Source organism: Coptis chinensis, chromosome 7 (genome assembly GCF_015680905.1).
Source record: "Coptis chinensis isolate HL-2020 chromosome 7, ASM1568090v1, whole genome shotgun sequence".
NCBI classification, from domain to species: domain Eukaryota; kingdom Viridiplantae; phylum Streptophyta; class Magnoliopsida; order Ranunculales; family Ranunculaceae; genus Coptis; species Coptis chinensis.
Genome location: NC_141462.1, coordinates 95,124,699 through 95,137,392, shown reverse-complemented (window position 1 = coordinate 95,137,392; position 12,694 = coordinate 95,124,699). Strand labels below are relative to the sequence as shown.

General features: G+C 35.7%; 1 protein-coding gene and 1 long non-coding RNA gene across 2 annotated transcripts; one reads left to right on the top strand and one right to left on the bottom strand.

The window, feature by feature from the left end:
- Positions 1–1,803: 1,803 nt before the first annotated feature.
- Positions 1,804–5,257, bottom strand: LOC147490197 (uncharacterized). Its single transcript, XR_015200867.1, has 2 exons — positions 5,129–5,257; positions 1,804–2,020 (listed from the first exon to the last, which is right to left on the bottom strand). It is a non-coding gene; the product is annotated as an uncharacterized LOC147490197 (long non-coding RNA).
- On the top strand, positions 2,903–12,544 carry LOC147490196 (UDP-xylose transporter 3). Its single transcript, XM_086570222.1, has 8 exons — positions 2,903–3,105; positions 3,294–3,553; positions 4,542–4,726; positions 7,484–7,551; positions 9,290–9,422; positions 10,138–10,299; positions 10,387–10,659; positions 11,920–12,544. Exons 2-8 carry the CDS (start codon positions 3,433–3,435, stop codon positions 12,034–12,036), a joined length of 1,059 nt encoding a protein of 352 aa, XP_086426348.1. The 5' UTR covers positions 2,903–3,105; positions 3,294–3,432; the 3' UTR covers positions 12,037–12,544.
- The last annotated feature ends 150 nt before the right edge of the window (positions 12,545–12,694 follow it).

Sequence of the window (12,694 nt, the reverse complement as noted above, 5' to 3'; positions counted from 1 at the left end):
GCTTTGGTTTATCGATCATTTCCCAGTTAACCGAGTGCATTTTTTCATTGTTTACTTCATGTCCCTAGAGAAATGCATGCCAATGTATATCAATGGGCTGAGTAATCACTTATGGTAGTTTAAAAACCGCCATCTGGTGAGTAGGAATTGCGGAGCAAACCGCGTTGATGAGTGTCAATCTACCCGCTTGAGAGAGGGTAGATGCCTTCCATGACCTAAGTATGTTTTGCAGTCTCAGAAATATCGGGTTTGTTACTCTGTTGAGACAAATTGGGTTCCCCAAATAGATTGAAATTGGTTGTTGTCTTTTAGTGCCAAAAACTAAGAGAGAGTTTTGCTTAAAGTTTACCGTCGAATGAGGGTTGAAGAGGGAATCAGTGGATTAGTTATGTAGTGCCACAAATATGGAATTATCAAAATAAAAAAATTAAAAAAAAAAAAAGTTATGTAGTGCCACACATAATGCTTGGGAGTTGGGTTTGAGTCCTATAATCCTACCACATTCTATTTCATTTAATTTTTAGAGAATTAACAAATTAAAAGAGGGAAATTGTTTCCATTTAATCCCAACGGACTTGGGTCAGGCCCAATCCGATTTATCTGGATGGGACCTACTCTAGACTTGGACCTCCTAAACTTAAGCGTATTTTGGGCTGGGCCTGAATGTAGATGAGTCATGTTCAAATCCGGCCCGTTTACATCCCTAATGGCTAATTCTACACTTTGTAGAGGTAGACGACTTGAGTGCAGAAACAAACTGGGATTTCAATACATACATAAATCGTCCCTGTCAATGACTTACAGAATTGAAATCACTGAAACTTCAATCACCGAGAGATTGTAGACCTTAAGGTCGGCTTTCTTTTCGCTCATTCAGTTTTACGAAATTCCTCGCTCCGACCCTGATGCAAAGTGTTAGCACAATGCTCAAATATTTACCAAAAAGGAGCAATAGTTAACTTCAGCCCAGCCGTATTTCATACTTCCGGTGACTCCGGCTACAGCCACATGCCTGGATCTTTACCTTGGGTACTTTAATTGGTTGTGTAGAAAGAAGGAAAAGGTTGATTTAAATGAGGAAAAGGTTGCTCATGTCTTAGAGCTGAATCCACCCACTACCACACGAGTACATGACACACCAAAAACCCCTTTTTGTGGTTGGGCTGAACGCTGGAGTGACTTTATCATTGTAACTGGCGTAACTCATTTTTTTTTCTCAATAAATTCTCAGATAGTCAGATGTCTGGGAACTTTATTGGTGGATGCCTAGATCATATAAACAAGGACTAGTTTAATCCAGTATTAGTTATAGATACTACTCTGATTAGTTTTTGAGTGTAGATTATTAAGTGACTAGAATATGCCCCGTGTCTTAAAGACACTCACCGGCATGCCTTCGGCACGTTTCACCTATGCATTAAAGGCCTTCGGCACTAGTTGCAATTATGTTTGGGCATGCATACAATACCTCTATGAGTAAATTCTAAGACAACAAATAGGATGACTTTACTCCAAGATGGTTGCATCAGTGACGATTCACCCCAACAACAATATTTGTTTTAATCAATTTTATGTTGTTGCAATAAACAAAACAAAGCAGAAAATGATGCTAGAGCTCTGTTGACCTGTTGTTTTTCGGCTCATGGATCAACTTTGATTTATTAATAGCTGCCAACACGTTCTCGGAGAAAATAAGAGCACAGTATTTGATGGTTCTAGATTAATCTGGACCGTCCTTTATTATAGTTTTGTCCTGTAGTGGAAAAAAAAACCCTATCTTATTAGATAGATTAGGACATTACGTTAAGTAATTCAATCGTTTATTACTGCTGTTCAAATATGTCGATACAACGTCCCAACATAATTGTTCTTAGCGTCTGGTCATTTCGTGGTATAAACTTCACTCCAGACTTGTCACCGACGCCATCTTTTCCGGAATTTCTTCTGGAGTTGTCGTTAATTGTGGCTGTAAAGTTTGTTGAATTCAATGGCTATTTTTGCAGCAAAGCTCCAAGAGCACCTACCAAAACACCACCAGAAGTCCAGTAATCTAAATTTGCTTTCATACCAAACGCAACTGAAGAAGTTTAATAATATTAAGTGAGCACTGTTGGTAGTGCCTCAAGTTATAAGAAAATGAAAAAATGGCAACTAGGGAGAGAGTCAATGACCCATTTCTGATTTCTTCGATATAAACAAATGCTGTCTAGTTTTATATACAGCCAGAACTGATTGTACCAAAAGTAACGAGCCCAACCACTTAATAGAAAATTATGAAATTTGACAAATTAACCAGCAAGCATGATTAGAGCATTTTATTAGAGAAACCAATAAAACACTAAAATTTTGAACTAAACCAAAAAAACACCAAACAATTTAAGGAAAACATCGAATATTCGACATGAAATGACGCGGTTTTGGATAAACCGTCTTTATATATAGCCGACGCTTTTTCAAAAAATCGTGCCACTAAACCCATTTTAAAAAGTTAAAGCCCACACAACTTTCCAAAAACCGCGTGATGTGACATCGACACATCAACTTTATTCTTTTTTTTTTTCCAAATCTCTCACGCGGTTTTCACATAACCGTGTGATTGAAGGCCACACTCTAATCTAAGCCCATGCGGTTTAAAAACCAGAGAGATTTGATACAACACTAAAGCTGTAACCAAATTTTGGCCGATTTGATATTTGGTTTGGTTTTTTTGGTGTTTTAATCAGCATATGTCTCTCGTGAAGATGAAAAAACACCAAATTATTGAAAATTTGGTTATTGGAAATTTAGTGTAGTGTTTGGTGTTAGGATAATATCTCACTTAAAAATGCTCTTGTATGAATTATTATTATTATTATTATTATTATTGATTTAATATTTCAACAGAGCGCTGTATGTGTACAACAACCGCGTTGCTTGCAAACATGAATGACCTACTTATAAGCCGGCGTTAAAAATGGAGCAATTATTTTTCTCCCAAACCCGAAATCCGTCCGTTTCTCTCTTTCTCTCTTTACATTTTTTCAACTTTCGAAAAAGAGTTAATTGAAACTCAAAAAGAAAACAAAAAGAATCCTCATTTCCTCAAACGAATAAAATGCTCCAAAAGTAAGTTTCATTTTATATTTTTAACAGGCATTGGAAAATTATAATAGCTTTTAAAATGCACCGACTTTGTTATATTATTTGTTACACTATTCCAGTGCAGATCTAGGTTTTTAAAATGCCGAAATTGTATTAAATTTCATTTATTCCGATATGAATTCTGATTTTTTTCTACTTTTTATGTTGTGTAGCTGATTTGAAGTAAGAATTTTTTTTTTTTTGAGGAATGAGGTTCGAATTCAAGGATATATATATATGTATATCTGTTTATGAGGTTTAGTATAAGTTATAGATCTCATTTGAACAAGGGGAATTAAAGATACAACAAAGATGAGTGATGGCGCAAAATTTCAGCTGGGGACGGTTGGGGCTTTGAGTCTCTCAGTTGTTTCGTCGGTCTCGATAGTCATTTGTAATAAAGCGCTCATTACCACTCTCGGCTTCCATTTCGGTGAGTATTTAGTTTTGCATTGGTAGATCTGTTGAGTTCTGGTGTATAGATAGTTATTATACCACATTTGTGATCGACAAGAAGAATGTGTCAATCTAGCTGGATTTAGTATACATATGCTTAGTGGAATGAGAATTGGCATTTGTCAAAACTAGTTTTTATAATATTTAGTAATACTTCCCAATCGCTAGAACATTCCTCTACCGAGATCTTTATGATTGAAATGTGATTCGGTTGAAATCAGAAAATCAATTTACTAATTTAGAGATACTTTGGTCACTTGCAACTTGTGACATGATATATATCACCCTGCATTATATATATCACTAGGGTATGCTTAATACTTCGTATGGACAAAGAAGAAGGATTTGATAGTATTGGTCATGATTTTTGGGATATGTCAAGTTGTATGTATTGACAATGTCGAATTTTACTAAAGGCTAGGTAAGACAATCACTGAGTTAACTGATAAAGAATGAAAATGTATCAAATGTAAGAAATTGATTGTTGTTGTGCTCTGTTGTAGATTTTAGGATATGAAAAGGGATATGGAGGAAAAAAAAAAAAAGGAAAAAAAAGGGGTTGAAAAGGTGTTCTTAAACGGACCATAACCAATACCTTATTATCTCAGCCGAGTTCATTTTTCTGACTAAATTTTTCGATGGGGACATTTGGTAGTGATACCCAAAATAAGGTCACTGGATATATGGCTTTGTCTTTGTTCCCATCCTGTGTATTATAATTAGGTGGTAGAAAAGTATTTCTCGTATAAATGGCACCCTTTTTTCTTCTTTCTCTATCATGAACATTTTCACTGCTATCTCTTGCTTTGAAGTGTTGAAAGAGGAAGCCATATGGGGGAATAATTATTCTTTGACTTCCTAATTTTATGATGCATATGTTTCCGGGATGTTACTGCAATGGTGTTAGAAGAAGTTTGGTTTTGCCATAGGAGCTTGATGTGCTTATTTATCTGTGTTTTGTGCAGCCACAACTTTGACAAGCTGGCATCTTCTAGTTACGTTCTGTTCGCTTCATGGGGCGTTAAAGATGAAGTTATTTGAGCATAAACCATTCGATGCGAGAGCAGTAATGGGCTTTGGTATACTTAATGGTATATCTATAGGGCTTTTGAATCTTAGCTTGGGATTCAACTCTGTTGGATTTTATCAGGTAATTTTATTTCTAATCTTAATAATTGTGTAGTGACTCAGTGGACAGTGTCCAATGTTAGTATGCATGCGTTTCCACTCAATATCTCAGTTGTGCAGTGCTTTACTGTTGTCTATCCTTTTAGTTGGGCGTACCCATAGTTATCAAAGTCGTACGATTCTCGACTTGAATCGTACGATTCTCGACTTGAATCGTACGAGTCGAGTCGTAATTCAAAAGATCAGAATCGTACCAACAAATCGTTAGTGACAGGAATCGGTCAAAAATCGGGATTCGAATTGCAAAATCGTAGGAATCGGAAATAATAACGATTCCGTGGATTCCAAAAAACAGGAACAGGTACAGATCAAGAGAAAAAAATAAAATAAAAATGAGAAGATAGAAAGAAATCAGAGAACTTACCAGGTATGTTTTTATACACCTTCTTCTACTTCTAATTCTTCTTCTTCTATTTCTATTTTATTTTCTTTTTTTTTTTTTGTGGTCTGGTCTCCTCAATTTTTTTCTTCTTGAGAACGAAGAGAACGAAGGGTTATTAGAGTATGGACATGGGTTAGGTTGTTCAGGTCCATGGTTAGAGTTATGGACCTGGGTTATTAGAGCTTTGGAGTTATGGACCTGGGTTAGGTCCAACCCAACTTAATAAGACTTGGGTCAGGTCCATATAATTTAAGCCCATATTATATTTCGAAAATTAGACAAATTTCACCCATTTTCAACGAAATTTCAGTATTTTTTCATAAATTTCGACTATGGAATGGAGATTTGGGGATTTCTCTTAGGGTTTCTACTTTCTTACACTCCAAACTCCAAGTGATTAGTAGTTTTCTTATGGTATATTCATATATGTAAAAATTTTACAACCCCTATATATATTATGGCTTGAATCTTACGATTTATGACTCGATACGATTTACATTCGGTAAAAATGGAAAACAATTCCCGTTTCGATTTAGGAGTTGACAACATTGGGCGTACTATTTTAGTGTACACATCTTAAAGGGGGTGGTTATATGAACTCCACTTAAAGTGATTCTAAAGTTACTCCACCACTAAATACAATGAATTAGAAGCTGATTTTTGGTGAAGATGTTCTTAGGGCTGGAAATGGAGCGGGTTCGGGTCGGATCAGACTATATCCATGCCCAGATCCATTTTTTCAATACAAAACCAGATCCGGATCCATGACCCGAATGGATCCAAAATGGCATACCATATCCGAACCATTTCTGTAAATGGGATAATCGGATTCGACCCGAATTGCGAACCACAAGTTCTCAATCACCCACGTGTCTACAAACAAGAGAGACCTATTATTATTTGAAAGATATATTAACAAAATTTTATATTTTGGATTCGGATCTAGGAGGATCCGAACCGTTTAGAGTAAAACCATATTTGAATCCGAATTAAAATGGATAATCTATATCCGACCCATTTTCTTATTCGACTTTTCCAAACCTGTTGAAATGGGTTTGGATCGGGTCGGATTCGGGTCAAAACCCGCACCATTTCCAGCCCTAGATGTTCTCCAGTTCTCCACACAATCGAGATCATCTTCACAAAAAATCAGTTCATTCGAAGATGTACAACCTTGTCAAAAATAGTTTAGAATATTACGAAATTATCCAATGACCTAAATTTTTTTAACTTCATAACAACTTTTGACAAAGTTAAACATATTTAATTGAGCTGTTTTTTTGTGGGGTGTTTTTTCCATCATGTGATGTATATCTCCACAAACAATTAGCCATCAATTCATCTTGTAAGTCCATTTTTAAGAATGGAGTAACTTTGGAGTTACTATAAGATGGAGTTCATATAACCATCCCCCAATCTTAAAACACAGAAGTGTGGTCATTTGATATTCATAAGTCAAATCTTTTGGTAAGGTACTGTAAAATGTTGAGCAATGGTTGCTAGCTACTTTCAGACCAATTTCTAAACGTTATTCGGGAAGTATGATTTGATATTACCTGGCAAAATATGTTTCATGTTGTGGATATAATGTTTGTCCCTTCATAAGGGAGGCGGAGATGACAAGGTTGGCAAGCATGTAAGGGCCCCACCCAAAATGAGGGGACAATACAAGGTGTGGGGTGGTAGGCTAAAAACATTGGCGCCTTTGACCTCATTGCTTACGTTACACTTGTCTTATACACTTATATTTTATTTATTTGTTCAAATTTGGTACTCTTTAATTGTCCCGTTTGAATCTTGCAGCTTTATTGAAAGACAATTTATGGATAATTAGATATATAACTTTTGCATTTTGAAATTGATAAGTTTCAAATATTAGAAATTGTATTATTACTATTTTTACCAATAACATCTCTCCTCCTAAGATGCATATTAGTTTTTCTTCCTCCTTTGTTTCACATTTTTATTTACAACATGGACCACTTGGAGGACTCTCATCCACTCCCCAAATTCTATAATCAAACTTTTTTCTCTTTTTTTTTTGTCTGGTAAATAAGAGTTCTGAGTATTGACCATTAAAATGTATTATGTATGTACCCCACTACCCCCTATCTCTCAGTCTCTGTCACAAGGTGCCTTTTTTCACTTTCCCTCGAAAACCATGTGCTAATGTTCTGTATAGTTTTTCATTCAAGAAAATTTGGAGTTGCATCTATTTTTTTCATGAAGAAGATTTTTGACTCTTTACAGTGTAAAAGCTATTCTTTAGTTAAATGTACTTTGATTAAATATAAGAAATACATGTTGATTTCTAGCTCCATTTATTTCATATTTCAGATGACAAAGCTGGCAATAATTCCTTGTACTGTTCTTTTGGAGACCCTTTTCTTTAGGAAGCAATTCAGGTCAGTTTTTTCATCCTGTCAAAATTATTAGAATGAAGCATTGCCAGCTTTTTATTTAAGTTTTTCCAGGTGATGCACGTAATTGTACTTAGTTTTGACGGAGATATCTACAGTATCTCACTTCTCTTCTCTTTCCCTTGCCTTTTCTTTTCCAAATCTCAAGTACAAAATTTTAATATAGTGAATTAGTCAATTAACAAAGTACTGTGCAAGAAGAATCACAAAGTTTAACAGTATTTTAATGATTGATGGATGCTCGATTGGTGCATATGTGCACAAGACAGTCAGGAGTACCAACTTGGCCATCCATCTGTCATGTATGGACAGTCAAGACCATATTTTCCATTTCATGCGTCATGATTACCCCCCCTTTTGAAATTATTTATCTCTTCCCTTAAATATTTTTACGTCTATCAGGATTGTGTATTCTATCCGACAGTCATCTTGACCTATACTTGGTTGACTGTTCCTTCCACTTATCGCTATGGACCTATATGTAATCATTTGCAATTTGTCAATTTCGGAATCTTGCTTCAGCTTCGTATTCTGTCACGATTGTTGAATTACAGGTACCTTATTGGAGATTTTTGGCATTAATTTAAGGCTTTCATCTTAGGGACAAGACCAACTCACTAACAGACAATGGAGTTTTGTGACAAAGAATAGCCACACTTTTCTTTGATAAACAACATTTTTTAGAGACATTACAGGTTAAAACAATGGCTTGAAGGTCTAATATCTACTTTAAAGAGCAAGGTGCAAGCTTACATCCAAAGAAAAAAGTGTCAAGTCCAACGAAATTGAATGCGTAATTCCTACAATGTATACCCTCTTCCTGAGAATCCCCTAAAAAATTATCCACACTGTTTAAGTAGATGCCTCATAGAATCACAGAGGGGTGATACATTTCTTTTTGGGTGAAAAAAGGATTTATTAGGAGCGGAGGACTGTTATGGTAGAACTGCATAAGCACCTGTGTACCCTAACCAATACTACATTGATTGAGAAATTTTGCAATGAATAAGCTTGTGGTCTACCTACTCTCACGAGGAGTATCACCAATGGCATCTTGAGGCTTCCCAAAGGTTTACAAGTTGCCACTTGTTTAAACTCACTTTTTGTGATACTTGTTATATTCAAGATGCCCGATATGTTTATCATCCCTACGTTTTGTGGCTTTAGTTCCGCAACAACCCTCTGTCATATCAGTCTGCATTTATGTTATTTTTTCTGTTTCCACTTTTCACGCTTTAATAGGAGCTTTCTGATAGTCATCTTGTCTTATGAAACCTTATACAAACATGGTCATCTATCTTGAAAAGGGAAACAGAAAATGCTATAGTAGTAGTAAGTATTTGTAGTTTTTTTTTTTTTTTTTTTTTTTTAATATTTTTTTAAATTTTTTATGTATGCTTTATGTCCAGTCTTCAAATAGCTCCTTTTTATGATGTGATAATCCTTTTATGCCAGTTAGACTACTAGACCTCTTCAGTACGTACCTTCCTCCCCTCCCCCTCAACCCGCTAATCTGTATGTACCCTTGTTCATACTCATCATTAAAGTGCAAAAATTTATAGTCATTTTCCATCTTTACTTCTTTGGTGACAGTTATTACCGTTATGTTTGTGCTTGCTGAAGTTTTAGGCTTTATTGGTTTTTTGTAATCGATTTCAGTTGCATACTTATTGTCCGGATGCAACTATCAGGGCTGACAGAATTAAATTTGTCCTTCTTGCAGTAGGACTATCCAGTTCTCCCTTTCCATTCTTCTTTTGGGTGTTGGAATTGCAACTGTGACGGATTTGCAGCTCAATGTTCTTGGTTCTGTCCTGTCCCTGCTTGCTGTTCTCACAACATGCGTAGCTCAAATTGTATCCTAAATTGCAGTAGCCTTCATTTGTGTTTACTCATTTTGATAGATTTCACCAACTGTGCAAAATAAGTAATATTATGTTGCACATCCGCAGTTAGTTGTTAACCTGCACATGCATTATGGTTACTGAGCACTGTATTGATTGCACAACCTCATGAGAAATAGCTTCTTTGTTGGGGTGATTTTCACTTTTCAAAATTTTAAACAAAATTAAGCAGAAGAAAATTCTAGCCTATCTATGTTAGTTGGCTTTGAGAATAGTATGTCGTATTGTCGTGTTTTATTAATTATGTGGCTTAACAAAAGGTCTCTCAAGGCGGTAGGATGTTGATTCAATTGATCGATCATCACTTTATTCTGGTTTATTATGAAGTAAATATGACAAAAGGTCCTTATATGGGACAATTTCGAGAATTGGAATTGGATACTGTAAAATGGTTGTCAAGAGTTACCTTCATCCTCATTTACTTTTAGTCTGGAGAGAAGTGCCATAGCATTCTAAAAAATATAAGGGATCTCTGATTAATGTTAGAGCAAAGTAAAATATTCACTCACTGAGTTTCGAGTAAACTACGGGTAGTCTATGATCAGTGGTAGTTAAGTGTAGTTGTGACACAGTTTTTGTTATATTTTATCTTACTCTCCCTACACTGTTGCAGTTGCAGTTTCTTCTCTTTGTTCTCTTGTTAAAGATCTTAACCAGTTCATTCCAGATGACAAATACTATTCAAAAGAGATTCAAAGTTTCTTCGACACAACTTTTGTATCAATCTTGCCCTTATCAAGCAATGACCCTGTTTATCATTGGTCCATTCCTTGATTTGCTTCTGACGAACCAAAATGTTTTATTTTTCAAGTATACACCTCAAGTTCTGGTGAGCATCAAATGACTACAACATTATTTGTCTGGCCACAATAGTAGATTTAGAATTCTGAACCATTTCAGTATTTATTTGTTACAGGTTTTTATAGTTCTATCTTGCTTGATCTCTGTCTCTGTGAACTTTAGTACATTTCTCGTGATTGGGAAGACGTCTCCGGTGACATATCAGGTCCTTGGACATCTGAAAACATGCCTTGTTTTGGGTTTTGGTTACATTCTACTTCGTGACCCTTTCAACTGGAGAAACATTCTTGGAATCCTGATTGCTTTAGTTGGTATGGTCCTTTATTCTTACTTTTGCACGGTTGAGAGCCAACAAAAAGCTAGCGAAGCATCTCCACAATTATCCCAGGTACTACTCTGCCTTGCACTTAATTAAGTCTGTTGCAGTTGTTTCTGAGTGATTTGATCAACATGTGATGGAATATCAGCGTCAGCATGTACAACAGACATATTTTAGTATATGTGAAGCGTGCATTTGGTTAAATAACGAAGCTCACCCGACATATTTAGATAACGCCTTTTTAATGTGATGCAACTACATGTGGTTCTGAATTATGATATACAGCATGAAGGATTTAGCGTTGTTATCAGATTAGTCTAGTAGAGATGAGGATGTTCAGATGGATGAAAGTATGCGTCAAGGAAAGATAAAGTTGTCATCAAGTACATCTGGTAGATTGCAGGAGTAGCCCTCCAATGTAACAACTTTTTGGGAGACGATTATAGTTCTAAAGACGCGCAGTGTAGGCTACTAACTCCTAAGTTACAGTCTAGAAGTTTGAGGGTTTCAATGTAGAAAGAATCTAAAATCCCCATAACACAAAGAACCTTAAAAAAGGGGAAGGGGGATAGAAAAGGAAAGGTATTGGTCCGGTAATAGTGTCAAATTTCCACCTTTGAGTTAATGTTAAAATTTTGCTGGCATGTTTACTCATTCAGAAGTCAATAGTGTTGATTTGCTGACAACTTTCACTCTTGGGTTTCAATAGCAAAAGAATTTGGAGGATCTTCTTTGAAATATTCAAGTATCTATTAAAGAACCTTGATGATATGAAATCAACCAAGCTGAGATTGACTGCTCATAGTTTTTTTTCCAATCAAGGCACCTACCAGTGTATTTTTTTTAGTTAGCTTTGAAAGTTGCTACGGGAACATCTTCCTAGAAGCATCATTACGTAAAATAGAATTTGGATCATTGAAGAAGCTAAAATGAATTTGGATCATTGGAGAAGCTAAAGCTACATGAGAAGCGTGAGAATTTCTTTTTAGAAATATGCCTAATTGGAAGGGGACTCCCCTTGAGGTGTACATTATCCCTACCTATTCTTAAGATATACCTTACTAATAGATGGACTCTCTCTAAGTCTCAAGGTCAATTTTGTAAAGAGGTTTTAAGTTGCAAAAAGTTCATAGTTTTCCTATCTTGAGTTGGTCAATTGTAAAGAGAGTTGCAACTTCATAGTTTTCCGCATGTTTCTTTTTCTTGTTAACCAATATTTGATATATTAAATGCATGATACTAATCCTGAATCCGGAGAGCTAGATGCAAAAATTTCTGCTTATCAAGTTGTTGAATATATATCATCAGCCTCTATTGGTCTTTTTGTAGGCAAAAGAAAGTGAATCAGATCCTTTGATAAGCATAGAAAACGGATCTGGGGTTGCAAATGATGGTGTTGACACAAAAGCTCCAGTGTGGAACTCAGACAAAGATCTACGTGCATAATCTCTCCAATCTTATTAATGCATGTCGGGACACTGTTCAAGCAATGAGATGTGAGCAAAAGGAAGTTCTCACACTTCAAGCAGTCTCTGTTTTCATTTGTTTGAGATCTTATGGAACTCCTTCAGTCATAAAAGTTGCTTGGAAGTTGAAGGGAATGAATATATTATCTGTTGCATTTTTTCGGTATCCTGATTGTATGAGCTCGATATGCAAACCATTGATTCTTGTAAGTGGGCTTCCTGATTTACCAATCTGTATTGGGTTGTCTGCACGCTGAGGAGAAATGATTTATTAGTTTCTTCCTTATTAATCATAATACTAGTCAAGGACTCCAGGATGTTTCTATTAGGCTTAAATTTGAGTTTGTAATTCTTGATGCAGATTAGAACTCCAAAATATTTGGGTTATTACCAGTATACGAACATGGCGTGCCAACCATTTCTGCAAGTCTTGCGCCAAATTAATTTTCTATTAAATTAATCTTGCATCTGATTAGATGACTTGTATACTTCATTTTCTTATTGTGTTTTTTGTTGTCCCTTTTCTCTACGGCCGATGGCTTATGTCAGACCTGATAGAAGCCTGTAATTGTCTCTGTATACGCATGTACATAGTATGAGGCTATGAGCCAAGTAAGTCATTTGGAACTATTCCTTAT